The sequence below is a fragment of the Malaclemys terrapin genome, chromosome 4, assembly GCF_027887155.1.
Source record: "Malaclemys terrapin pileata isolate rMalTer1 chromosome 4, rMalTer1.hap1, whole genome shotgun sequence".
NCBI classification, from domain to species: domain Eukaryota; kingdom Metazoa; phylum Chordata; order Testudines; family Emydidae; genus Malaclemys; species Malaclemys terrapin.
The window spans coordinates 6018002-6045469 of record NC_071508.1 but is presented as its reverse complement, the minus strand read 5'-3'; the positions used below and the strand labels follow the sequence as shown (position 1 = coordinate 6045469).

The 27468-nt window shown below is 58.7% G+C and overlaps 2 protein-coding genes across 2 annotated transcripts; one reads left to right on the top strand and one right to left on the bottom strand.

Annotated features, from left to right (window-relative positions):
• Positions 1-3825: 3825 nt before the first annotated feature.
• Positions 3826-9080, top strand: NDUFV1 (NADH:ubiquinone oxidoreductase core subunit V1). The gene is made up of 10 exons (XM_054025555.1): positions 3826-3950; positions 4689-4771; positions 5410-5580; positions 5990-6173; positions 6422-6611; positions 6824-7036; positions 7405-7571; positions 7666-7747; positions 8301-8446; positions 8687-9080. The coding sequence occupies exons 1-10, from the start codon at positions 3879-3881 to the stop codon at positions 8768-8770; spliced, it is 1392 nt and encodes a 463-aa protein (XP_053881530.1). The 5' UTR covers positions 3826-3878; the 3' UTR covers positions 8771-9080.
• Positions 9081-10019: 939 nt separating this feature from the next.
• On the bottom strand, positions 10020-20360 carry NUDT8 (nudix hydrolase 8). Its single transcript, XM_054028741.1, has 5 exons — positions 20288-20360; positions 15807-16075; positions 14746-14878; positions 13669-13746; positions 10020-10577 (listed from the first exon to the last, which is right to left on the bottom strand). Exons 2-5 carry the CDS (start codon positions 16067-16069, stop codon positions 10356-10358), a joined length of 696 nt encoding a protein of 231 aa, XP_053884716.1. The 5' UTR covers positions 16070-16075; positions 20288-20360; the 3' UTR covers positions 10020-10355.
• Positions 20361-27468: the final 7108 nt, after the last annotated feature.

Sequence of the window (27468 nt, the reverse complement as noted above, 5' to 3'; positions counted from 1 at the left end):
CAGAGGGTGCAGACAGCCACGTGAGAGGAGCTGAGCTGGGGGAGAAAGCGCCAAATGGCAGCAGACAAATTCTGCTCTGTAGCACAAGGGCCTGGCTGGCCCACAGGAATTTGATCCTAGCCCAAGAATGTGCCCGAGTGGGGAGGATGCTGTGGCAGGGAAATGCTCGACAAGGTTGTTGTTGTCTGACTATTGTGCTGTTCAAGGGAAGCCATGGGGGAGACTCAAAGGGGCTGCGTGTGTCTCTGTTTCACATACCGCAGGCCTCTGGGAACCCAGCCGGCTCACCCCTTCGGTGGAGTGCTGGGAGAGTAGGGTTGCCAGGCATCCGGTTTTCGACCTGAACGCCCAGTCGAAAAGGGAGCCTGGCAGTTCTGGTCGGCACCGCAGACTGGGCCGTAAAAAGTCTGGTAAGTGGCGCAGTAGGGCTAAGGCAGGCTCCCTGCCTGCCCTGGCTCCCGCACAGCTCCCAGAAGCTGACGGCATGTCTGGCCCCTAGGCACAGGGGTGTTCAGGGAAGCTCCCCGCGCTGCCCCCACCCTGAGAGCCAACCCTACAGCTCCCATTGGCCAATGGGAGCTGCAGGGGCGATACCTGCAGGCATGGGCAGTGCACACTGTGCAGAGCCACCTGGCAGCACCTCCACTGAGGGGCCAGAGCTGGACATGCCGGCCGCTTGTGGGCGCAGCGCAAGGCCAGGGCAGGCAGGGCAGCGCTGCCGAATGGGAGCTGCCTGAGGTAAGTGCTGCCTGGCCAGAGACCACACCCCGAACTCCCTGCCCCACCTCCCACACCCTAACTCCCTCCCAGGCCCTGCACCCCCACCCCAATCCCCTCTCCCAAGTCAGAACCCCTTCACATAGCCAAACTTCCTCCTGGGGCCCACACCCCAAACCCCTCATCCCCAGCACCACCCCAGAGTTCACACCCCTTCCTGGAGCCCACACCCCTTCCTGCACCCCGACCCCCTGCCCCAGCCCTGAGCCCGCTCCCACACACCAAACCCCCTGGCCCCAGCCTGCAGCCCCCTCCTGCAACCCAAACCCCTTATCCCCAGCCCCACCCCAGAGCCTGTACCCCTAGCTGGAGTCCTCACCCCCTCCCAACCCGAAACCCCTGCCCCAGCCTGGAGTCCTCTCCCGGACCTTGAACCCGTCACCCCCAGTGGGAGCCCTCACCCCCTCCCCAAGGGCGGCTCTATGTTTTTTGCCGCCTCAAGCATGGCAGTCAGGCGGCTTTCAGCGGCATGCCTGCGGGTGGTCCGCGGTCACACAGATTCGGCAGCGTTTCTGCAGGTGATCTGCCGGTCCCACACCTTCGCCGTACCCACCGCCGAATTGCCACCGAAGCCGTGGGACCGGCGGACCTGCCGCAGGCATGCCGCCAAAGGCAGCCTCACTGCTGCCCTCACGATGACAGGCACGCCGCCCCCTGCGGCCTGCCGCCCCAGGCACGTGCTTGCTGTGCTGGTGCCTGGAGCCGCCCCTGCCCCTCCTGCACCCCAACCCCCTGCCCCAGCCCAGTGAGGGTGGGGGACAGTGAGCGACAGAGGGAGGGGGGCTGGAGTGAGTGGGGGCAGGGCTTCAGAGAAGGGGCAGGGGAATGGACAGGTCCTCGGGAAAGGGGCAGGGCAAGGGTGTTCGGTTTTGTGCAATTAGAAACTTGGCAACCTCATAGGGGAGAGGGATTTAAGCTACGGGGTGGAGGGGCCCAGTTCTGAGCCCAGGGCCTGGGCTCCTGGACAGGAGGGGGTGCTAGCCAGAGGGTCTTCACCCCAAGAGTTGGCTTAGGGACCCCCAGACTGAGACTGAGGCTTAAAACACCTGGAAACCCAGCAACTGGATCCCACCCCGCCCCCAGCAGTCTAGTGAGCAGCGGAGAGAGGGGGCTTGTGTGAGACTCGTGCTACCCCCTAAATCCTCTGCAGACTCCCGGTCTGTAGGTGTGGGCTGCAGGCCTTGCTCCCGCACGCTGACTTTGCATCTGGCCAGGTTACAACGCATTTTGTTCGAATGCGCCTAGCTTACCAGGCGCTCCCGATGGCGCTGTCTGACTGCCCCGGCCGCCTCACTCTTTCCCACACCCCCAGTGGCGCCAGCCGCCCAGCTCCTCAGCAGAGGTTTAATATTTGCTGCCGGGTCGATGGAAACGTTAAATAGGGTCAGGCCTAGTGCCGATCCCTGCAGAAGCGCCTATTGGACGGCGATTCCCCATTGACCACTCCTTTGAGCGCCGTCCATTAGCCACTTCTTAGTCCATTTAACAGGGGGTTAGCACAGCCGGATAGTGCTAATTCGTTAATCTGGAGCTGAAGGACAGCAAGGCTCTGGACAAGAGCAGCAAAAGAGACGGGGAGGATTAGGGGGGATGGTAGGAGATTAGCGTGGCGGGGCTGGCGGAGGGAGATGGAAAGGGGATTAGCACAGCCTGGCCAGGAGATGGGGAGGGATAGCTCATCAGGAGATGCTCCCAAAGCCTGGATTGTTATCTGCCCCAGCACCAGGCTAGCCCCATACCTGCCAACGCCCACCCCGGTCCCCCTCACCATGCAGAGGCAGCCCATGAAACAGGAGTTGCAATTAGCACTCCCAGCCCCCAGCCCACTTCACAGGGGCCATCCTGCTCCATCACCCAGCGCTCTCCAGCTGTGGCCAGTCAGTGCCAGATTAACACATAAACTAACTAAACTACAGATTGGGCCTACCAGTACGAGGGGCCTCTGAAAAAGAAAATACTGACCCCATTTCAGATTTTATCAAACTTGGTGGATAAATAAAGGAGATAGGGGAAAAAAGAAGATTCTCGCTAAACAGAGACATTTTCGTTCAAATATGACAAAAATATACCCATCTGGCTACACGCATACCCTCACCCTCACCCTTCGCTAATTGTTCATTATTGACAGGTGGGAGCCAGGGCTGAGAAAAGAACGATAATTGCACTGGTAAAATGACTATTTCTACAAATACATCTGCTATCAGTCTCTTAAGGCAGCGTTTTGTTGGCGAGCTGCTACTGGTAAAATTCTGACCGTGCCTCCATCCCTTATTTAAATAAATAAATAATTGCACTGCCGATAAATTCGGGAAAAATGTGAGGTCGGCGATGGCAGTGTCGTGAAGCAATCCTGCCACGCTCATACTCGTATGGGACTCGTCCTAGGAGTGACACCCTGCATAGCGTCCCCCTTGGCTGGTAATAGCCGGAAGGCCGCCGTCTTTTGTTTACGGTCCAGCACACTCCGTGGTATAGCGCCTTCGCTCCTGTTTTTCTTCGTTTTCCTAAGTCTTTGTGTGTTCTTTCTTCTGGGCGGCAAAATCCATCGCGCCGCCCCAGCCCGCAGGGCTCAGCAACGCGTCCGTACACGGACACGAGTGTCAATGGTGAAAAAGTGTGAGGTCCCTGGTGATTTTACAAAAAATGGAAGAGGGACTGGCTGACCTAACCCCCCCGTCCCCCCATTGTCTGTCACTCCCGGCGCCACGTGGCGGTGCCCACCCCGCTCCCCGGGCTCTGGGCTCTCCCGCTCGCTGGCAAGACCAACCAAGCCCAGCGCGCCGGGCTGCAGGGTGCAGAGCGCCCTGGCCAATCAGCGGCCAGAGAGGCGAGAGCACGCGGTCAGCGCGTGCCAGTGCTCAGGGCGCGGCTTCCTGGGCTCCCCCAGCCCCGCCCCCGGACTACGGCTCCCAGCAGGCTCCGCGCTGGGCCGCCTCTTTTCCGGGAACGTGACGCCGGGCCCGCTGCGCCGGAAGTGGGTCCCGGCGACGTGACGTTATTTACGCGCGACGCCGACATTCCCCCCCCCCACAGCTGGGTGAAGGTGACGGGTGGAAGCGCGCGGCCCGGACAGGCCCGAGCCCCGGCCCCGCCCGCCCGCCATGGCCGCGCGGCAGCTGCTGAGCCCCCGCGGGGCTGCCGCCCTGCGCCGCTTCTCCGCCGCCGCCGGCTCGGTGAGTGGGGGCGGGGCCTGGGGCCGTCCTCTCCCCGCCCCCCCAGGCGATGACTCTGGAGCCGAGTGACGCCGGCCCCGCCCCTGCACCCGCCAGTGCCCTGGAGCCCCCGCAGGGCAGGGCAGGGCTGGGGCCGGAGCTGGGCAGTGGCTTGGCCCCAGCCCGAGACTGCCCCCCCCCCCCCCAGCAGTGGCAGAGCCAGGGATAGAACCCAAGTCCCAGCCCTTGCTCTAGCCACTAGGCAACACTGTCTCTCATTACAAAAAATCATAGAATACCAGGGTTGGAAGGGACCTCAGGAGGTCATCTAGTTCCACCCCCTGCTCAAGGCAGGACCAATCCCCAGACAGGTTTTTACTCCAGTTCCCTAAATGGGCCCCCTCAAGCATTGAACTCACAACTATGGGTTTAGCAGGCCAATGCTCAAACCACTGAGCTATCCCCCACTACGTTGTCCCTCCTCTGCTACCGCTGGGTGCCAGGGCAGCCCTGGGTAGGATTGGGGTAGGGTGAGCAGACAGCAAGAGTGAAAAATTAGGCCGGGGATGGGAGGTAATAGGAGCCTATATAAGAAAAAGACCCCAAAATCGGGACTGTCCCTATAAAATTGGAACATCTGATCACCCTAGATTGGGGTAGTGCTGGGGGGTGGTCCCAGGTTAATGCCTGCCCATGAGGGAGCGGTGCTGCTTGCTGTGGGGCTGGTAGCAACTCACCTTGGCAATGTGTCTTCTGCAGACAGCGCCTAAGAAAACCCAGTTTGGCTCTTTGAAGGACGAGGACCGGATCTTCACAAATCTCTACGGACGCCATGACTGGAGGTGAGATCCAAGCTGCACAGCCTACAATATGACTCCTCGCTCCTGGACCATTGGATGCTGCCGTGTACTTCTACTCTGGTTGCAGCTGGAGTGTGGACCAGTGGGCACTAGCAGCCTGGGGATGGGTTGGGGAGATCCCATGTTCCAGTCCCCCCTGCTACTCCCAGCCCTAGGGCTGGATGGGTGCTGGCACCTTCTAGAGAGGAAAAGTCCCATGTCTCATTCCTTGTCTTCCCAAGGAAGGGAGCTGTATCAGAGGCAGTGCCCCCCAAAGATGAAAGGGCCCCATGTCCCATTCTCCACCCAGGTGAACCTGCTGGACCCCCTCCTCCTGCCTGGGGCTGGATTGGAGCTGGCACCTCCTACAGGTGAAAAACCCTGCACATTCCCCACCCCTCTGAGCCAACCAATTCCCCCGCCCTGGAATCAGATTGGAGTCAGTGCCCCCTGGATGGGCGAGGTCCTGCATTCCATTCCCCAACCCTGAGTCTGCCAGTCCCCCTTCCCTGTCCTGGGGCTGGGTCGGAGCTGGTGCCCCAGGGAGGTAAAAGAGCCTATATCTGTTAGGTTTGTGCTCTAGGCTTGGTACTGCTGATCCCCATAATGTAGCCAGCTGTTTTGCCTTCTCTCTTGTCCAGGCTGAAGGGGGCTATGAGCCGGGGTGACTGGTACAAAACCAAGGAGATCCTGCTGAAAGGGATCGACTGGATCTTGAACGAGATCAAGACCTCGGGCCTGCGAGGTCGGGGCGGGGCTGGCTTCCCCACAGGCCTCAAATGGAGCTTCATGAACAAGCCTTCAGATGGCAGGTGGGTGGGGCAGGGCTGCCACTGTTGGGCCCTCTACAGCATGGGGTGGACAATGGCTCAGGGCGGTACAGCTCCTTCTCCTAGTCTGAAACATCCCTGTGGGGCAGGGCTTGGGGGGTGGGCAGTGCTGGGGCCTGCATAGAACCCAGACATCCTGGCTGCAAGCCCCCAGCACTAACAAGCGTTCCCAGAATACCTCTACCCCGGGGGCAGTCCCATTGCAGGGCATGGGGCCGCTGAGCTGCAGCGTGTCTGGGCCCCATTGGCTCCCTGGGGTGGGGACAGCTGGCAGTGCTGGCCCAACGAGCCTTCCCTGCTGGCAGCAAGGTAGTGGAACTGGGTCTGCTGTGGGATGGTAGCTCACGCGGGGAGGGCTTCTGCGGTCGGTCCGATGGGGTCTGTGTTCCAGGCCCAAGTACCTGGTGGTGAACGCGGATGAAGGGGAGCCAGGCACCTGTAAGGACCGCGAGATCATGCGCCATGATCCACACAAGCTGGTGGAGGGCTGCCTGGTGGCAGGGCGCTCCATGGGGGCCCGGGCTGCCTACATCTACATCCGTGGGGAGTTCTACAATGAAGCCTCCAACCTGCAGGTAAGCAGGAGCTGTAGGGGGAGCAGGTGCACTGACCCACAGAGCCTGGGGGTGGGGGCAGCAACTGCCATTTCGACCCATTTCCCCATGTGGCACAGAGGGCAGGGCTGGGGTTGTGATGGCAGGAGCAGCTGCTCTGACCAGTCTCTCTGCAGGGCACAGAGGGCAAGGCAGGCCAGGGAGCCAGGCCAGGTGGGTGTGGAGCAGCAGGGCCGGGGGAGCAGCTGTGCTGACCTGTCTCCCTGCAGGTGGCGATTCGCGAGGCCTATGAGGCAGGTCTGCTGGGCAAAGACGCCTGCAGCTCAGGCTACGACTTCGACGTGTTTGTGGTGAGGGGCGCCGGGGCCTACATCTGTGGGGAGGAGACAGCGCTGATCGAATCCATTGAGGGCAAGCAGGGCAAGCCACGCCTCAAACCGCCCTTCCCGGCTGACATTGGTACGACCCACCGGGGAACTGTGCTGTTGGGGAGATGGGGGATGCCTTAGTGGGGGTTCGCTTGCCCTCTTTAGGGGACTGAGGGACAGTGGGGTGTTCTAGCTGGGTCCCCCTGCCCAGCTGCTTGTTGGGCAGGGGGTTCACACTGTTTTTGGGGGCACCAGGATAACCCAGCCTGCTCTGTGTCCACGTCACTGCCCTCTCCTTCCCAGGGGTGTTCGGCTGCCCCACTACCGTGGCCAATGTGGAGACGGTGGCTGTGGCGCCCACCATCTGCCGGCGCGGGGGAGCCTGGTTTGCCAGCTTTGGGCGTGAACGCAACTCGGGCACCAAGCTCTTCAACATCTCCGGGCACGTGAACACGCCCTGCACGGTGGAGGAGGAGATGTCGGTGCCACTCAAGGAGCTGATTGAGAAGCATGCGGGTGAGATGCCAAACCCTGGCCCTCCCCTGACTGCTGGGTGAGCGACAGGGCTGGACCTCCCCCCCCCCCCCCCACTTCCCGTCTTAGGCCACTTCGTCTCCGGGCTGCCCCACAGGTCTAGCTCCAGCTGTTGCGGCTGTGGGTGGCTCGCCCTACAAAAGTAAGGCTGGGGGGGACAGATGCTGGCCTGCTAACCCTGCTTGTGGCCTGTGCAGAGGGGCTGATCCGTCGCTTCCACCCAGATCCTGGAGTAGCAGGTCGCACTAGGAGGAGGCTTGGGGGGAAGGGGACAGCACTGGGCATCATGGATCTGGTTTGCTGTGGGGAGGGGGAGCGCCTAGGCCTAACCCTGCCCCTTCTGTGCACAGGAGGTGTGCGTGGGGGCTGGGACAACCTCTTGGCGGTGATCCCAGGAGGCTCCTCCACCCCCCTCATCCCCAAGTCGGTGTGTGAGACGGTGCCCATGGACTTCGACGGGCTGGTGCAGGCGCAGACCGGGCTCGGCACAGCTGCCGTCATCGTCATGGACAAATCGGTAAGGCCCCTGCCCCCTGTGGCACCCCCCTCTCCCTGCCCGCCAGCTGGCCTGGTTCCTGCAGCAGGGCACTCACCCTCTCCTCCTCCCCCAGACAGACATTGTCCGAGCCATCGCCCGCCTCATCGAGTTCTACAAGCACGAAAGCTGTGGGCAGTGCACCCCCTGCAGGGAGGGTGAGTGCTGGGAGCTGGGCTGCTGCTGATCTGGGTACGGCTGGGGGGAGATATGCCAGACTGCCCATTGGTGGGATCAGAGGTGGGGGATGAGGATGCTGGGCGGGCTGGGGTCACTGGGGGTGTTGGGGAGGATGCCGGGCGGGCTGGCTGGGGTCACTGGGGGTGTTGGGGAGGATGCCGGGCGGGCTGGCTGGGGTCACTGGGGGTGGTGGGGAGGATGCCGGGTGGGCTGGCTGGGGTCACTGGGGGTGGTGGGGAGGATGCCGGGTGGGCTGGCTGGGGTCACTGGGGGTAGGGTGGGGGAGGGAGGATATCCGACTAGCTGGGACCATGGGTGGAAGTGGGGGTAGGGTGGGGGAGGGAGGATATCCGACTAGCTGGGACCATGGGTGGAAGTGGGGGTGAGGATGCTGGACTGGCTGGATCTGTGGTGTGGCGGGATGATGCCCAGCTGTCAGGGCCTGTGGGTGGGATCGGGGGAGGGCAGCTCTGTGGATGGAGCCTCTCCCCCGGCGTGCAGGCTGTGATTGGCTGTGGTGCCCACCCCCAGGTGTGGATTGGATGAACAAGGTGATGTGGCGGTTCGTGCAAGGCAACGCGCAGGCAGCCGAGATCGACGCGCTCTGGGAGATCAGCAAGCAGATTGAGGGCCATACCATCTGCGCCCTGGGCGACGGGGCCGCCTGGCCTGTGCAGGTAGCGGGCGGCTGGGCACCAGGGCAGGGGGTGGCCTGGCAGACGGGAGAGGTGTGTGGGTAGATGGTGGGTGTGCTCATAAACTAGCCTGGCAGAAGGGCAGTTGGGGGGAAGAGGCTCCTGCAGATGGGGGGGTACATCTGGTGGGTTGCTCTGTGTGTGGTGAGGGGTGGGTGGCAGATGCAGGATGGGGGTGGGGCGCTACCTTGCCAGCCCTGCGCACTCATTCCTTGCTTGCAGGGGCTGATCCGTCACTTCCGCCCAGAGCTGGAGCAGCGGATGCGGCGTCACGAGGAGACCCAGGCTCGGCAAGCGTCTGCGTGAGGGCTGGGTGCCCGGTGATGGAGGGGACCGGATCCCGCCTCTCTGTGTGTGGTCAGTGCCCCTCCCCCATGACGACGTCCGGGAGGGGCTGAGCACTTGACACGTTGGCTGGGATCCGCATGGGGGCAGCCCTCGGTGCCTCTGGGTGGTGATGGGTTTTTCTCGCGTGTGCGGGGCGGGTGACTTACCTGTGTGTCTATTGGGGTTTCTCTTGCGTGAGGGGGAGACCCCCCTGGCTGTGCTGTCTTCTCACCCTCCCCTGCTGGGTGAGCTCTCCAATAAACGTGCTGTGGTGGCAGCCGGTATCTCCTTCCTGTGTGAACGTGCATCTGTGTAACGCCAGGGCGCAGCCGGGCGCCGAGCCACAGGCTGCCGTCCCTCACACGGCCACCCCTTCCCTGCCAGGAGAGCGGCAGGTTGGGTTCCCTTACAGCTGTGACAGTCTGGCTGTTCTTGGGGGTGATCTGGTACCAGTTGAGCTCTGCTTGGGTCTCATTTGAAAGCCCGACCTGACACTTCCCCAAGCCTGAGCCACTGCTGCTGCCACCTCCTTGTCCTGGGGGCTTCCTGCCCCCAGGCCCTGTGCCTGCAATCTGTCTACACTGCCTCCTGCCTGGGAGCTCGATGTGGCAGTGGCCATGTCCCGCTCCTGCCTGGGTGCGCGGCGGCGAGGTGCTGTGACTCGTCGGCACGCTCACTCTGCAGCACACGCAGTGTGGCCGGCAACTGGCAAGAGACGGGCAGGTGGCTGCTGCTGTGCCAACCCCAAGGGCAGCAGGTGGGGGTCAGATCCGACTGAAGCCCACGGGGTTGGGCTGTTTTCTGACCTCACTTCACCCAAACCGGGCCCCAGTGAACAGGTTGCAATGTGGGGGGAGGGCGGGGTGTGTGGTTGGGGAGCGGCACTGCATGTGGGGGGGTGGGGGGAGAAGAGCCGGGGGCAATGGGTGTGGGTGGGGCAGAGCCGGGGGCAATGGGTGTGGGCGGGGCATCCACAGTGTCTGGTGGATGTGAGGACTGGCCCCAGAGGCCCTGGCTGGGGCCCACATGTGGTTGGGAGGGGGCCAGGCTGGGGCACCAGGGGTTCCCCCAGTCTCTGTTGCTGGCTCCAGCCCCCCTTGCTGGCAGGGGTGGGGTGAAGGGGGCTGTTTGTGAGTTCCTGTTGGTGTCTCCTGCAGGGCAGGAGCTGAGGCCCAGTGGGGGGCAGGACCTGGCCCTGGGTCCCCCAGCACTGAGAGGGCACGCTGAGCTCAGGGAGGCTTGTTTATGAGTAGACCCCACATGAAATACAGCAGCCGCCAGCATCATGGCTCACGCAGGTCTCGTCAGCATCCCCCCTCCAGACACCGTGTAACTGCCCCCAATTCCCTGCTGGGGTCACCCCCTCAGCTCTGTCCCATGCCTCTGGGGGGGGCACGCCCAGCCTGCCCCCCTTGTTCTTTCTGCCCTTGAGATGGGGGGGACACCTCGCCTAGCCTGCCCCGCTGGCTCTCTCTGCCTCCAGGGGGCCCTCGCCCAGCCCGGCCAGCTGGCTCTGTCCATGCTGTGGGGCCAGGGCAGGCCATAGCGCAGGTGGGCTGAGGGCTCAGCGGGTGCTGGGTGGGTGTGTTCTCCGGCGGTAGGCGCTGGGCGCCAGCAGCTCCAGCGTGAGGTCCGTGATGATGGCCGTCAGCCCCCACACCCGGTAGCGGCCGTTGAGGAAGACGGGCAGCGTGTAGCTGTAGCGGCCCTGCTGGCAGAAGTGGGTGTAACCGTGGTTCTGGGCCTGCAGCAGGTGAGACAAGGGGATGGTGAAAACATCCTCAACCTGGCGGCAAAGAGAGACAGAAAGGGCATGTTGGTGTTGCCCTGCCCGGCAGGGTCCCGTTACCACTGCGCCTGGCCCTCAGCCCACTTGCTGGGCTGGGCTGGGCTAGGAAAGCAGCACACCCGAGTGCCCTACGCCCCCAGCACGTGGTACCTCCTACAGTTGAGTAGGGACCCAGGAAAGGAACAGCTGGGACCACGGCTGCTCCCTCCTTGACAAGCCTCTCTGGCCCCATGTCCGCCTCCTCCCTCCCCCCTAGAGGAGTGTATTCTCGAGCACAGATACAGTTGCAGCAGGACAGCATCTGCCCGTTCCCCCTAGGAGCTGCCGTGTGCTAGCCTCCCCAGCGGTCCCACTCTTCCTCCAGGGCAGGCCATGTGGCCTCACTACCTCTGAGAGGGAGCCACTGGGCTCCATCCCATGAGCTCTGCCCAGCGCATCCCACTGAGCAAGACCCCTGCTCAGAGACTTTTACACCCTGCAGGGACTAATTCACCCCAACCAGTGTTTGCAGCGACACCAGGCAGCCTTTTCCACACACAGCAGGGTTTATTAGTCACCTGGAACCAGTCTGGGGAGGTTCTTGGGGCAGCAGAGAGAAATAAAGGTTAAGACACTGTCCATCTGGCCAAGCCAGTGCCATCAACCAGCATGGCCTTCATTTCAGGCTCTGTCTGTCCTGTCTCACGTGAGCACACTGTGTCTCTCAAACGCCCCCTCCTATCCCTTCCCGGCCTCTCTCTCCTCAGTTCTCGAGCTGGCCTCGGCTCTGCGTCCCTGCCGGGGTGGGGGAAACCTCCTTCCTCATGTCTCTTGGTTGCTACGTGTGCACGTTCTCGGCCCTAGGGCTTCCTATTGTCTTTTTTGGCTTAGGCATTGATATGGCTCGGTTCTAGCCCGTTCCTTGTTCATTACGCCCCACACAGCAAAACGCCACCCACACCTCATGTCTCCTGTGCTGCCCCACATGCAAATTTAACTCTTCTTCCATAGGTTCCAAGGCCAGAAAGGCCTGTTGTCATCATCTCACGTGACCTCCCGTCTAACCCAGGCCAGGGAACTGCCCCCAAACAATCCCTAGAGCAGAGCTTTTAGCAAAACATCAGTCTTGATTTGAACATTGCCAGAGATGGAGACTCCACCATGACCCTTGGTAAATTGTTCCAATGGTTAATTATGCTCACGGTTAAACATTGACACCTTATTTCCAGTCTGAATTTGTCCAGCTTCAACTTCCAGCCACTGGATCCTGTTAGACCTTCTCTGCTAGACTGAAGAGCCAATTATTAACTATTTGTTTCCCATGTATGTAGTTATAGACTGTGATTGAGTCGCCCCTTAAAATCTTCTTTAAGATAAATAGATCAAGCACCTTGAGTCTATCACTATAGGGCAGGTAATCATTTAGATCTTCCCTGAACCTTCTCCAACTTATCCAAATCTTACTTGAAGGGTGGGCTCCAGAACTGGACCCAGCCATGGTCACACCAGTGGCAACTAAAGGGGTAAAATAACCTCCTTTGTCCTACTCAAGATTAGGCAGGATCACCTTAGCTCTTTTGGCCACAGCATCACACTGGGAGCTCACGTTCAGCTAACCACCCACACCGACTCCAAAATCTTTTCAGAGTCACTGCTTCTGAGGATACAGTCCCCCATCGTGTAAACACACCCTACTTTTTTTGGCCCTAGATGTATACATTTACCTGTAACTTAAACACATTCTTTGCTTGCGCCCAGTTTCCCAGATCGCTCGCTATCTGGGATCCTGTCCTCTTTGTTATTTACCACTCCCTGATTTTTGTGTCATCTTCAACTTTAGCAGTGATGATTCTGTTTTTTTCTTCCAGGTCACTGACAAAAATGTTAAATAGCGTAGGGCCAAGGACCAATTCCCATGGGACTACTGGAAACACAATTTCCCATTTAACATTTTCCACCACTGGGTAGTACTGCAAAGTACGTGGCCGGGGAACTGAGGCACACATAGCATTCATAAACATATTACAAAAATTTCCCACAGTCACAGAAGACGAAGAGGCGACTTGCTCTGGTCTATAAGGATCTCCAAAGGACACAGGCAAAGTGAGGCCCCAGGGCTGGGGTCAGACTGAAAATGAGGCACAAACGGCTAATAGGGAGGGGAAATAATGCTTGGTACAAGGTGCCCAGGGCAGGGTGGATTCCCCATCATTCTTCAGTGAACTCTCAGGCCATGTCTACGCTAAGGGTGCTGCAGCTATGCCGCTGTAGCAGAGACACTTCCTACACGGAGGGATTTTTCCATCGCTGCGGGAACTGCACCTCTCTGAGCAGCGGCTGCTAGGGCCTCTGAAGTCTTCTGTCGACCTAGCCCTGTCCGCTCCAGGGACTAGGCTGGTGCAGCTGTAGTGCTCGGGGCAGGAGGGGAACTCTTCACACCCCTGAGAGCCATAGCTCACCCTAACATTTAAGTGTAGCCCAGCAGGCTTCAGGGTCTCTTTGCAGGAGATGGGCTCTCCCCCAGCCAGGACACCACTGCCCGAGTGCAGGGCCGGCGCAACCCATTAGGCGACCGCCTAGGTCGCCTAGGGCACTACAATTTGGGCGGCGACAACCGGCAGTATTTCAGCGGCGGGACCTTCCGCCACCTAATGCGGCAGAAAAGCTGGCGGCGCTCCTGTCCGAATGGGTTGCTAGGTGGGGGGCTCCAGTTGCTGCAGGAGGGGAGCTGCTGGGCAGCAGAGGGGTCCCCAAGCAAGGGGCACTGGGATGGTCTTGGGTTGCTGGATTGAGGGTCTCTGGGCTGGGCAGGGCAGGGCAGGGCAGGAACTCAGCCAGGGTGATTGGGAAGCTCCACTCTGGCCAGACCATGAGTCACTCCGCGCAGGGGGAGCCTGAGGCAGGCAGCCAGGTCCACGGTGCCACTGGCCCCAGCTGCCCATAGGCCAGGGGCTCTGCTGATCTCCCTCCCTGCAGGAGGCCAGCATGCTAACCAGGCTGGGGCGCTGCCCTCTGGCCAGGGACCCGAAGGATGGTGGGGGCCCTGCACGTGCTAAGGGTAGCTGCAAGCGGCACAGCCATGGCAGGGTGGGGTCTGCGTGGGGCTCACCTCCTGTGGGTTGGGGCTCAGACACATACACTCCAAGGGGCCCAGATGTGCCAGGACAGGAGCAACAGTCAGTCCCCTCTGGAAGGAAACCAGAGTGAGACCCCACCACTGACACTGGCTTCCCTAGGAACCTCCCCGCTCCAGGACCCACCTTTGTCTCACAGAGATAACCCCTGCCCACAGGACCCACCTCCACCTTCCAGCACCACCGCCCTGGAATCCTCCCTAAGAGACCCCTCGGCCTCACAACACAGCCCCAACAGAACCCACCCCTACTTGGAGAGCCACCCATGGACCCTCTGCTTCACAGCACTGGCCCCCACCCAGAATCTCCCCCCTACTTGGGGAGCCCCCCATGGATCCTCTGCCTTGCAGTGCCACCCCCCTCCTCAGAGAGACCATCCATGGACCCTCCTCCTGACAGCACCACCCCCCTGAATTCTCCCCTCCTCAGATGACCCCCCATAGACCCTCTGCCTCACAATGCTGACCCCCCCCCCAGAGAGGGCCCCCTCCGATAGCCTCTCTGCCTCACCACCCCCACATCACGGGACTCACTCTGCCTCAGAGAGATCCCCCCCATAGCCTTCCATCTCAGCATCTCCCCCTTCATCTCACAGTAGCCTCCCTCCTCTGAGATGCCCCTATGGCCCTCTACCTCACAGCGCCCCACCCCAGGACACACCCCACCTCAGAGACATTGCCAATGGGACATCCCCACCTTACAGTGCACCCCCCCATAGGACCCTTCCCTGTTGTGCAGTACACCCCCTCCCCAAAAGAACCCTCCTGCCTCATAGCACCTCCCCTCACATTACCACACCCAGTGGACCTCAGCCCCAAGGGGACCCCAACTCACATGGCTGCCCCCCATGGGACCCTGCTCCAGAGCAACACCCCACCCTTCATGTTGCTCCTCCCACATGATCCCACCCCAGAGAAACCCGCCCTGCCCCAAAGTGATCCCCCACTCCCCTCACAGGACCCTGCCCCAGAGAGACACCTCCCCCCCCCTTCCCTCACACTGCCCTGCCCCAGTGATTCCCTAACACTGCTAGGGGAGCGGAGTGGTGTTACCCCGGTGGGTAGGGGTTTCATGACCCCCCAGACGCTCTCAGCCCCCAAGTGCAGGCCCAGCTCTTCCTGCGTCTCCCTCAGTGCTGTGGCGATCACATCCTGGTCGGAGCTGTCGCACTTGCCGCCCGGGAAACTGCAGCAAGAAAACCAGAGTCTCCTTAGAGGGCAGGCAGAATCCATTGCCCCAGGTGCTGTGGCAGGCAGGAGGGGCCTCTTCCACCCTGGCACCGGACGCTCAGGGACTGGCGAAAGGGGCACAGACTTATCACAGCACCGCAGAGAAGAGCTTCCGTTAACTATCGAAACAACGGGGGGGTGGAGGGGCACTGGCAGGGCTGTGCATGAGGAGAGCCCAGGGCTGGGATGGCAGGGGACTGTGAGGTGGGATTGAGTGGCACCGGTAGGGCTGGGGGGTGGGGAGCCCTGGGCTGAGATAATGGGGCTGTGGGTCAGGATTGAGGGGCACCGGCAGAGGTGTGTGGAGGTAGCTCTGGGCTGAGATAATAGGGGCATGTAGGTGGGATTCAGGGGCACCGGTAGGGTTGTAGAGGGGGGTGGGAGGGAGCCCAAGGCTGGGATTGAGGGGCACCAGCAGAGCTGTGAAGGGGTGAGGGGAGCCCATGGCTGGCATAGCAGGGGCTGTGGGTCGGGACTGAGGGGCACCGGAACTCTGGCGGGAGCCCAGGGCTGGGATAGCAGGGGGTGCAGGCTGGAATTGAGGGCCACCGGCAGAGCTGTGGGAGGGGTGGGGATAGCAGCAGCTGTGGGTTGGGTCTGAGGGGCACTGGCAGAGCTCTAGGGGGAGCCCAGGGCTGGGATAGCAGCGGCTGTGGGTCAGGATTGAGGGGCACCGGCAGAGCTCTGGGGGGAGCCCAGGGCTGGGATGGCAGGGTCTGTGGGTTGGGATTGAGGGGCACCGGCAGAGCTCTGGGGGGAGCCCAGGGCTGGGATGGCAGGGGGTTCAGGCTGGAATTGAGGGGCACCGGCCGCTGTGCATGCAGTGGAGGTAGGGCTTGGGGAGCAGGGCTGCAGGGCACTCAGTGAGTCGAGGGCCGGGGTACCTGACATCTCCCTTGTGATGGCCCGTCAGCGTGCTGGAGCGCAGCGTGTACAGCAGCGCAGGGTACCCACTCACAGAACACAGTGTCACCAGCACAGCCGCTGCCACCGCCTCCTGCCGGTAGCGTCTGGTGGAGGTCTCCAGCAGCCCTCGGCACCGCTGCTCGTTCTCCTGGGACAGGTACCCCCGGGGAGAGCCACCTGCCCTCGTGGCACCGAGTGTGAGGCGGGCGCCCAGGCGGAGATGGTGCAGGGCAGGGAACATCACACCCTGCAGAGAGAGCGAGAGGACAGCGCAACTGAGGCCAGCTGCCCTTCACCGAACCACGGCCCCGTCAGCTCGCAGGGCAGAGCTCACTGGGTGGAGCAAGGGGGCTGGAGGCCAGAAGCTCCATCTCAGAGGCAGTGAGGCCGGGTGGCCTGCCCTGAAGGAAGAGTGGGACCCCTTGGAGGTCTGGTGCACTGAAGGGTTCCAAGCACTGTTTAAAAACTGGGGCCTAGCACCGATCCCGTGGGTCTGTGACAGATGAATTCAAGTACTTAGTCCCACTTTAAGGCATTTTAAACACTGTTTCAGTAATGCACACCACTTTATACTTGGTTTTAGTTACATATTCAAATTGTGGTTCCATAAGGCAGTAGATTCAGTGATTAATTTAGGGTTGGACAAATAAAAAGTAAAACTGCACTGGGCATAATACGAATAGATGTAATTAGGAAGGTCGGAATGCCTGTGTCCAATTTGGTTTGGTATTTTCCTCAAGGAAATCATACAAGTCATGACTCATTTCGGTTTTCAATATTATACAAATAATCAAAGCCACTTGAGGAGATGAAAGCGACAGTAACGCAGAGGTGAAGGCTTGACGCATTACGCAATCAGAAGCATGCAGAGTTGCAGGCTACCAGTCTAGGCCCATTTGGCCATGCAGCATTCTGCAGCAGAAGACCAACTTTGATGCAGCGGATAGACCGAGCCTATTCCTCAGTTATGAATGGATGTATCCAAAGTTTAAAATGAATTCTATGCTTACTGCACTTGCACTGATGCAATTGCACCACCCGTTCTATGACGTTAGATGGACTATCAGCAGCCTTCAGATTTTTCCATCCTTTTTCTTCATAGTGGATGAAAACGTAGATTTTTGAATCCAGAGATTCTTCTGCTTTAAATGAAAGTAAATATGGCACAACGTCCGGATTTTTGCCGAGCACCCACTGCCTTGCAATATATTCTTGTTCAGCTGACGATTTCTTTCCTGCATATTTTGGATGAAGGAGGTTGATCAACATGTGTACAGGAGTAATTGACTCATGACCTCTCTTTTGTACTTTTGCTTTATGTGGTGCAAGGTCTTCATTTATCTGCAGATCCAACCATACTTCGCCTGTAACAGCAACTGTTGATGTGTGTCCCTTTGGAGTGAGTCAAGTGCCACAGCAACTGGTTTCAACTGAGCGATCAAGTTCTTTGCTTCTTGGTAAATTCCTTGAGTATTAATTATACTGATTGCTCTATCTTCAAATTCTGCCTCATGATTTCTCAAAATCCTAGAATCATAGAATATGAGGGTTGGAAGGGACCTCAGGAGGTCATCTAGTCCAACCCCCTGCTCAAAGCAGAACCAATCCCCAACTAAATCATCCTGAGATAATATGGCCGATTTTTAACATACGTTTCCAGGCATGTATCAGAGGGGTAGCCGTGTTAGTCTGAATCTGTAAAAAGCAACAGAGGGTCCTGTGGCACCTTTGAGACTAACAGAAGTACTGGGAGCATAAGCTTTCGTGGGTAAGAACCTCACTTCTTCAGATGCAAGAACCTCACTTCTTCTTTCTTGCATCTGAAGAAGTGAGGTTCTTACCCACGAAAGCTTATGCTCCCAGTACTTCTGTTAGTCTCAAAGGTGCCACAGGACCCTCTGTTGCTGTTTCCAGGCATGTTATCTGATTGTTCCATCGTGTCACTGGGGATTTGGCATTCTTTTAACCAAGCTCCAGGCTGGGCGCGATTACCAAAATACTTTTGTCAATCTACAACGTTTCATCAAAGTACTTGGTGTAGGTTCTTGTCCAAGTAGATTGAGTCAATATGATGCACATCCATACATAACCCAAGTGCCGTCATCTTCTTCCAAATCACTCATCAACCCAAGTGCCGTCATCTTCTTCCAAATCACTCATCAGCCTTTGCATCTTTTTCTTGTTTTCTGTCATGTAGCTCTTCACAATGCAACCGTACAGTTCATTTGCTAATGCCTTGGCTTCTCTTGCCAGCGTAGCATAGTACTGTCCAGTCTTCTCATTCCATCCAGTATCAACCACTGATGCACGAACCACAGTCTTCCCTATTTGCACACAGTTAGCAATCGCTGGTTGTGCACATTACGCCAGCCATAATGTAACTGCTTTTCCATGTAATTTGTTGCATGCTTCCACCCCTCAGGCCATCAGTAACTGCATTTCACTAAAAAGCAACAGAGGGTCCTGTGGCACCTTTGTGACTAACAGAAGTTTCGGGAGCATAAGCTTTCGTGGGTAAGAACCTCACTTCTTCAGATGCAAGGGAACTGAAGAAGTGAGGTTCTTACCCACGAAAGCTTATGCTCCCAATACTTCTGTTAGTCTCAAAGGTGCCACAGGACCCTCTGTTGCTTTTTACAGATTCAGACTAACACGGCTACCCCTCTGATACTTGCATTTCACTGTTCACCTGCTACCTGCTTTTGACTGGGTCTTGGTAGCCTGGCCATAGGCAGCTGATCATTGCTTGAAAAGTTGGATGCTCAACAACAGAAAAGGGAATATTACAGCTATAAAAAAATTTAGCAATTTTCCAGTCACTCTTTTGTTTCAGTTCTGGAATTGTTTTTGTTACAAAACCATTTATGATTGAAAAAAACGTAATAGTTCCTGCTCCTTGTCTTTGGCTGACCTGGATCCAGCTTCCTTCTGATGTACTTGGCAATGCAGCAATATCAGTACCTTCATCCTCAGAGTCTGAGTCTAACAATCACAGATGTTTAGCCAAAGTCAGTCCGTTCTGGGCGTCTCCTCCTTCTTTCCACTGCATTCAGCAAAAAGGTTCCCACCTGAGAGCTCGGTTGGCCCACTCGCTTGTTCTTTGCGATTTCTCTAGCTCTGTCGCAATTCGCCACCTTCGCAAACTTTCTCACAATAGCCATGAATTGGGCCGAGTGGTTTCTCCACCTTTTGCTCATGCTGAAATATTTGGACTTGGAGTCACCGTGTGCACCAAGTCCAGGTGGAGCGGCCGCGCTCCAGCCACCCTGGCCAAGGGACAGGGGCCCGGGCTGGGCAGCTCCCCACCAACAGGAGCCAACAGGCTTCTGCAGCTGGGAGTCCCATGTTGGCTTTGCAGAAGGCACGCAGGGAATTCCCCACACCCAGCAGGGTAGGGGCAGGCCCAGGCTCCGGCCTTTCCCTTTCTGTTGGAGGGAGCCAAGGAAACAGTGCATACAGCCCATGCACACACCCCCCACACCCCCACCCCATGCATCCCACCCCCCTGCACCCCCCCTCATCTCTGTATCCCCCACCCCTGCACCCTCCACCCCATGCATCCCACCCCCCTGCACCCCCACCCCATGCATCCCCTCCCCCTGCACCCCCCTCATCTCTGTATCCCCCACCCCTGCACCCTCCACCCCATGCATCCCACCCCCCTGCACCCCCCTCATCTCTGTATCCCCCACCCCTGCACCCTCCACCCCATGCATCCCACCCCCCTGCACCCCCACCCCATGCATCCCCTCCCCCTGCACCCCCCTCATCTCTGTATCCCCCACCCCTGCACCCTCCACCCCATGCATCCCACCCCCCTGCACCCCCACCCCATGCATCCCCTCCCCCTGCACCCACCTCATCTCTGTATCCCCCACCCCTACACCCTCCACCCCATGCATCCCATCCCCCTGCACCCCCCTCATCTCTGTATCCCCCACCCCTGCACCCTCCACCCCATGCATCCCCTCCCCCTGCACCCCCCTCATCTCTGTATCCCCCACCCCTGCACCCTCCACCCCATGCACCCCCTCATCTCTGTATCCCCCACCCCTGCACCCCCGCACCCTCCACCCCCTCATCTCTGTATCCCCCACCCCTGCACCCCCGCACCCTCCACCCCCTCATCTCTGTATCCCCCACCCCTGCACCCCCGCACCCTCCACCCCCTCATCTCTGTGTCCCCCACCCCTGCACCCTCCACCCCATGCATCCCCTCCCCATGCACCCCCTCATCTCTGTATCCCCCACCCCTGCCCCCTCCACCCCATGCACCCCCCTCCATCTCTCTGCACCCTCCACACCCCACTCCAACCCTCCCCCCACTCCTGCACCCCGGCCCCAACTCCCAGGGGCTCGCGCGGCAGCGTCTGGCCCCACGTGCTGGGGGGTGCCCCTGGCCGCGCACAGCCGGCACCAGGCCCCCGCCGCCCGCAGGTACCGCAGGGCCGAGGCTCACCAGGCAGCTCCTCGGACACCGCGGGGTCAAACCGCCCGCCTTGCCCTCCACAAAGATGGCTCCTGAACCAGCCTCTCCGCCCGCTAACGGACCGCCCTTGGCGACTTCCGCCCCGGAACAACATGGCGGCAGAAGCCCCGCCGCCCGCCGCTAACAGCCAATCAGATCACGGGAGTGCGAGCTGCGGCGCGGACACGCCCCCTTGCTGGCCCCGCCCTCTTGGGGGTTGGGCTGGGCTTTGCGCTAGCTGCCTCCTGGCGGGCACGTGGGGCGGGAGCTTGGGCAGCGCTGGGGCAGGGGGTCTGGGGGCGAGCTTGGGGGCAGTGACCCAGCCCTGAAGCACCTGACCATTTAGAGCCCCACCCCTTTCCAAAGACTCCCCCCGCCCTCCTGCTGTCCTCTGGGAATCCCTCCCCACAACCCCCCCAGTGCCCCCTCACCTCCCCCCCAGCCCTGCTGCTGGCCTCTGGGAATCCCACCCCCTCCCCACAAACACCCCCCTGGTGTCCCCTCACCTCCCCCCCCCCCAGCCCTGCTGCTGGCCTCTGGGAATCCCACCCCCTCCCCACAAACACCCCCCTGGTGTCCCCTCACCTCCCCCCCCCCAGCCCTGCTGCTGGCCTCTGGGAATCCCACCCCCTCCCCACAAACACCCCCCTGGTGTCCCCTCACCTCCCCCCCCCCCAGCCCTGCTGCTGGCCTCTGGGAATCCCACCCCCTCCCCACAAACACCCCCCTGGTGTCCCCTCACCTCCCCCCCCCCCCAGCCCTGCTGCTGGCCTCTGGGAATCCCACCCCCTCCCCACAAACACCCCCCTGGTGTCCCCTCCCCTCCCCCCCCCCCCAGCCCTGCTGCTGGCCTCTGGGAATCCCACCCCCTCCCCACAAACACCCCCCTGGTGTCCCCTCACCTCCCCCACAGCCCTGCTGTTGGCCTGTGGGAATCCCACCCCCCCCCCACAACCGCCCTCCCAGTGCCCCCTCACCTCCCCCCCCCCAGCCCTGCTGCTGGCCTCTGGGAATCCCACCCCCCAAACTCCACCTCTGGGAACCCCTTCACCCCTCCCCAGCCCTGCGGCCAGCCTCTGGGAATCCCACCCCCACACTCCTCCCCACAAACCCAACCCCTGGAAGCCCCCTCACCCCCTGCCCCCTGAACCCTGCTGCCTGGCCTCTGGGAATCGCATCCTGGGAGCCCCCTGAGCCCCCCTCTGCCCGAGAACTGTTCTTGCAGGAGCCCCACCCTGCAGAAACCCCACCCGTTCCTGATCAGGCCCTGCAGCTCTCAAGCCCGTGCCACCCACAGCAAGGCCCAGCATGGAAACTGCGGCTGATCCCCCGCAGACAGGGCCTGCTCCCACTGACTCAGCACATGCTGCTGACTTCCCACAGACCCTCTGGGCATATGGGCATCCTGCTCCTGCCAAATCTCTTCTCTGAGCAGCTGCTGCTGGGCTGAGCAGACCCCGGCCTTCTGGACTGGCTCCTGCTCCTTGTCCCTTGTCCCTGCTTCCTCACCCTGCCGCCAGTTACTGACCAGCTGGGACCCTTGGCGTGACTCCTGACTATGACCCTGACTCTACTCTGGGCTCCAGCCCCTAGGTCAGACTGCTGACAGTATGGGCCCTGAGACTCCCCCAGGAACCCTGCCCCTGGGAACCCTACCTGCTTCCCCTGAGAACTCCTCCCTTCCCTCTGGGAATTGTGTCCCTGCCTCCCAGGAACCCTGCTGTGGCAGTTCTTGGGGTATCCAGGAGTCTGAGTCATCCTGTTACGCCCCTCCCACCCCCCAGTGAGAGGGAGTCTTGCCTGTGGTAGGTGGGTGTCAGCCCCCTAACACCACCAGCCTTTCAGGCACTCAAGCCCTCTCCTCTGGGTTATGCCACCTGCCCTTTCGGTGGAGAAGCACATGGTGATCGCTGTGTGGAAGCTGGCAACTGCAGACTGCTACTGGTTGGTCACGAATCAGTTTAACGTTGGGAAGTCGACCATTGGGGCTGCGGTAACACAAGTGTGCAGGGCCATTAATTGCATCCTGCTACGAAGGACTGTGACTCTTGGTAATGTGCTTGACATATTGGATGGCTTTGCAGAAGGTCTAGATAATACTTAGTCCTGCCATGAGTGCAGGGGACTGGACTAGATCAGCTCTTGAGTTCCCTTCCAGTCCTATGATTCTATGATTTTATGAAATGGGATTCCCTAACTATGACGGGGTGATAGATTGCATGCATGTTCAATTTTGTCCTACAGACCATCTTGCGATGGAGTACATCAATAGAAAGGGATACTTCTCTATGGTATTGCAGGCGCTTGTAGCTCACTATGGGCATTTCACTGACATCAACACAGGGTGGTTTGGGAAGGTGCATGATGCACACATCTTCAGGAACACTGGCCTGTACAAAAAGCTCCAAGCAGGGCCTTTCTTTCCAGACCAGAAGAGTCCAGCGGGGAATATTGAAATACCTATAGTGATCCTGGGAGACCCTTGGTCCTGTGGCTCATGAAGCCTTACATGGGAAACCTGGACAGAAGCTAAGAGAGCTTCAACAATAAGTTGAGCAGGTGCAGACTGACCATAGAATATGTCTTTGGCAGATTAAAAGCGCGCTGGTGCTGCCTTTATGACAGGTTAGACCTAAATTAAGAAAATATTCCTGTGGTCATAGCGGCCTGCTGCACGCTCTATAATATTTGCCAAGTGGACCGGGGGATATAAACAGCAGCTAAAAGAGGTAAAATCTGAACAGCTAGATTCATTTGTGTCAGTTCAGGGAAGGGGCTACTGAGCTACAAGAGCGGTCAGTTTATGCCTCATTGCATGTGGTGGCTCAGTGTATTATTGAAATCGCCTCTCCAGAGTAATCACATGCTCCAAGGTAAACACAACCCAGCATGGATTATTTTTTCAAGGTCGTGGTGTGTGCGTGTGTGTAGGACAGGCACAGGATTTTTGAATATTTGTGTGTGTGTGATACTGGCTGTGTATCCCTGATTTGGGGGGGAAGTTGCCAAGTGCAGATCCCAGAGCAGTTTCAATTTCTCCCAAAAGGGCTCTGGAAAAGACATGCGAGACAAGCCACTGAAGAAACTGCCCAAAGGGGCAGAAGAGGGAATGTTTCTGAGTTTCCCTGCAAAACTCGATTTCTCACCACTCAGGCTCTGCGAGCCAGTTCGTGTCATTCCTGAAACTTGTACGCTAGAACAGTGATAGCCAACCTATGGCTCAGGAGCCGCGGGTAGCCAACAAGTTAATATGTGGCTCCTCGTATAGTCACTGATTCCAGGGCTGGAGCTACAGATGCCAACTTTCCAATGTGCTAGACGGAGGATGCTCACTGCTCAACCCCTGGCTCTGCCATAGGCCCTGCCCCCACTCCACCCCTCCCGCCCCCTCCCCTGAGCCTGCAGTGCCCTCACTCCTCACCCCCCTGAGCCTCTTGCACACCACAAAACAGCTGATTGGGGGGAGGGAAGGGGAGGCACTGATCAGCGGGGCTGCTGGTGGGCGGGAGGTGCTGGGAATGGGGGGAGGGGAGCTGATATGGGGCTGCTGACATATTACTGAGGCTTTTTGGCAATGTACATTGGTAAATTCTGGCTCCTTCTCTGGCTCAGATTGGCCACCCCTGCTCTAAAAGCTTGAACCTGAAATCTACAACACGACCTGACTGACAGCTCCAGCATACTCCAGATCCTTCCTTTGTGTACTGCACCACTTACACCCTGCCTGACACAACCCGGCCCATGGGAGGGGCTCTCTATGCATAAATGGCCCTTCCAGCTATGGCACTGCTTGATCCAAACAATCCCAGGTGCAGGTGAGTTCATAATCTAGTAGGTGTGCTGGTGCTGGGCCCATGATCGGGGAAGACTTGGTAGATGCCCCTAGCTGTACCCCAGAGTTGCTGAGATGTGGTGGTTCAGACACCCAGTTCCCCCCGCCCACTAGTCTTCCCGGGGCTTCTCCATGGCCCCATAGACTGTCAGCCCCTGCTCAGAGCCCCCCACCACTCTCTGTGGTTTCTCCTGCTGCTGTGCTGCTCCTTCCCGTGGCTCACCCCCTTGGTGTGTGTGGGGCGGAGCTGTACCATGGGGAAGGCCTGTGCTTGGCCTGTTCCTTGACTCCCTGGCCAGGTTACTAAGGGCTATTCCCAGCCGGCATCAGTGACTCCTTACCCAGAATGCTGGGGTGTGTGTCTGTGCCCTGAGTATGTGGGGTCCCTGAACCCACAAGGCTGCACCTTCCCCCTCTTAGGTGCAGGGAGCCACACACACCCCAGATGTAATGTAGCCATTTGCGCCAAACCCTTCTCTCTCCCTGCATCCTGATCTCCTGCTGCCCATCTCTCCCTCCACGTGCCCACAGCTCCAGCAGGCAATAAGAGTCTGTATCTGGCACTGTGCTGTGTTCTCTTTCCCATCCCGCTGCCTGGAGGATGGTGCAGGGGGACGACAGCTCGATCCTTGAGCTGCTCGGCGTGGAAGCCTGAGGGAACCTGACGGGTGCCCATGCAAGTGAGGAGCTCCCCCAAGATTTGCTGACCATGCTGCGAGATGGGGCGGCAGAGCTGGTGTCCTATCCACAGGGGCTGCCGTCCAGTGGCGGTGAGAATGCTGTCTGGCATGTGGGGCTGGGACTCAGGACTCCTGGGTTCTTATCTGTGTTATAAATTGTTAAACATAATCAAATTAATGCAAATATAAAAAATCAGGTCCCAGCTAAGTATAATAATGAGTCAAAAGAACCCAAAGTCACTTTGTTTTATTGCGTTACAGCCTGTGTAGCAATATTTTTGCATCAACAGAACAGTAAGGGCAATATATATCATTACTATGAATAGATCATTTTGATATTTAAAACCTGTAATCCTAATTTTAAAACAAATCAAATGAAAGTGGAAGAAGGTTTCATGCTAGAGAAGGACAGCAGCTCTGAAAGGGCACCACCCTGGGTGACCTGCAAAGAGAGAAATAACACCTTGGGCTTTTTTCTTCCTGCTCCTTCAGATGTGGGAAGAAGATGTTAGAGGGCTTCCCCTTTTGTTCAGACAGAGCTCTTCTCTGCTTGTTCTTTTAATCTTACCAGTTGGGTGCTAGTTGGAAAATCTGAGCCCTGGTGATCAATTCTTGCCTTCGCTGATTTTTGCCGGCGAACTGCTAGGAGAAAACTGGGGTGGATGATTCCTCAGTTAGCAGGGGGTGAATCTCTTACCCACAGGGCTTCTGCCAAGCCTGAGTGAGAGCTTTGAACCATACAGGCTATTGATGCAACCAGCCTGCAATGAGAATTGGCTGGGCAGCCCCATTGGCATTGCGGATAGAGACAGGTGCCTCGGCATGTGATTGGGACCGCAACACTTTAGCCTCAGATTTCAGTCTGTGCTTTCATGTGATATAACCCTGCTAAATTCTCCGCCTCCCCAAGGGACCCCCTAGCAAAATCAGAAGTCAGGAATCCATATTTCTAATGGAAAAAAAATGAAAAAAATTGAGTATCATAAACAGCCAATTTTCCCTTTCCAGTCACCTTTCATTTTCCATCCCAAGCAGACCTTCAAGCTGTGCTCCCTTCACTTCCAGTTTCCTATAAAACGCCGACAATTTCCACTGGGAACTTCCCATGTGTGGTTTCCTGCCCACCGGGTTGCTTTGGCGAAGTCTGAGGTCAGTGGGCTCGTGCCCCCTGGCCCCACCCCAACTCCGCCCCCTCCCTGCCCCTATTGGACACCTCCCCAAATCCCCACCCCAGCCCCACCTCTTCCCCAAGCGCGCCATGTTCCTCCTCCTCCCAGGCTTGCCAGCTCCTCTGCTTACCTCCCAGTGCTTCCCGCTTTGCCGCCGCAAAACAGCCGGAGGGAGGGGAAGGAGCGGGAACTTGGCACGCTCAGGGGAGGAAGTGGGGAAGAGGCAGGGCCAGGGCGGGGATTGGGGGAAGGAGTCGGAATAGGGGCAGGGAGGGGGCGGAGCTGGGGGAGGGACTTTGGGGAAGGGGTTGGAATGGGGGTGGGGCAGGGGGGGAGTCGGAGTGGGGCTGGGGGCAGAGGGGGGGGTCGAGCACCCACCGGTGGGAGCAGAAGTCGAAGCCTATGCCATCAGCCACGCTCCGCCAGGACAGGCAGGTTACAGACTCTGCCGATTCGACTAGTACGTTGTCTTGTGTTTCACAGGGTCTGTCTTCACTGCTCTTACCCAGCTGTTGTCCTTACTCTGACCCCGTCCATACGCAAAATCCTCTCTCCTGATCGATGTAGGTGTTTTAAACCCAGGCGGGCTTGCTGGCCTGGCTGCTAGGGGGTGTTAAAGCCCTGTTGCAGCTTTCATTCAGGCTGCTAACCTGCCCACTTTGCAGTGAGGACGCAGGTTAACCCGCTGCAGTGCTGATAGTCCTCCACTGCCTTTCCACAATGCCCCCATGGGCCCAGAAGGTCAAAAATTCTCCCACAATGCTCTGGGGGGGGGAAATCATAGAGCAGCTCAGCTTGCTGCAGCTCAAAGCACCATGGAATATGTCTCCAGAAGTCCTAACAACACTTGTGGGGGGGGGGGGTAGCACCCATCAGGACACAGTAACTTAAGTCAGGCTTTGCATTGTGGTGGCTAACACTGAGGCTAGGCTAACCCAAGTACTCAGACCTGGGGGCTAACCCTGCCGTAAAGACGCACCCCTTGACCAAGGCGTTCCAGCATGTCACGACACCTGGAGCTACGGGCAAAGGTAGGAGCCAGGCCTGCAAAACCTCATTCGTGGGAGTCGTCTCATTGCACACAATGCGACCACGGGTCTGTCCAAAGCTCTGTTACATCTTTCCAGCAACCTTCAACAGATCAGGCCCTCGGAGTGGGTGCTACTCCCTGGAATCAGGGCTTCCAGAAGCTGGCTCCAGACCGTAATCTCGCTCTCGAAGGAGATAAAATCATCTACAGTCCATTGTCACACACGTGTTTTTTAAAAATGCTTTCTTAAAAAATCAACTCAGGAAATTCCTAGCCTGCTCTTTAGTCACAAGACCCTCACAGCATCCCTGTGAGACTGGGAATGACACGTATTCATCCCCTGGAGTGTACCCTACGTTATAAAGATTTCCTCTGTTGGTACATCCCTGGGGTAGCCCAGTGAAGCCCTTTTATTGCTGAACCGAGTTGTTTTAAGACTGGCTCAGAGAAAGGGGCAGTGA

Excerpts from the sequence above, each read along its gene's own strand:
- NUDT8 (XM_054028741.1), bottom strand. The coding sequence starts at position 16,069 with ATGTTCCCTGCCCTGCACCATCTCCGCCTGGGCGCCCGCCTCACACTC. Across the intron at positions 14,879-15,806 it reads CATCACAAGGGAGATGTCAG|TTTCCCGGGCGGCAAGTGCG; the intron begins GTACCCCGGCCC and ends TTCTTGCTGCAG. Across the intron at positions 13,747-14,745 it reads TGAAACCCCTACCCACCGGG|AGGGGACTGACTGTTGCTCC; the intron begins GTAACACCACTC and ends GTTTCCTTCCAG.
- NDUFV1 (XM_054025555.1), top strand. The coding sequence starts at position 3,879 with ATGGCCGCGCGGCAGCTGCTGAGCCCCCGCGGGGCTGCCGCCCTGCGC. Across the intron at positions 5,581-5,989 it reads AACAAGCCTTCAGATGGCAG|GCCCAAGTACCTGGTGGTGA; the intron begins GTGGGTGGGGCA and ends TCTGTGTTCCAG. Across the intron at positions 7,748-8,300 it reads GTGCACCCCCTGCAGGGAGG|GTGTGGATTGGATGAACAAG; the intron begins GTGAGTGCTGGG and ends GCCCACCCCCAG.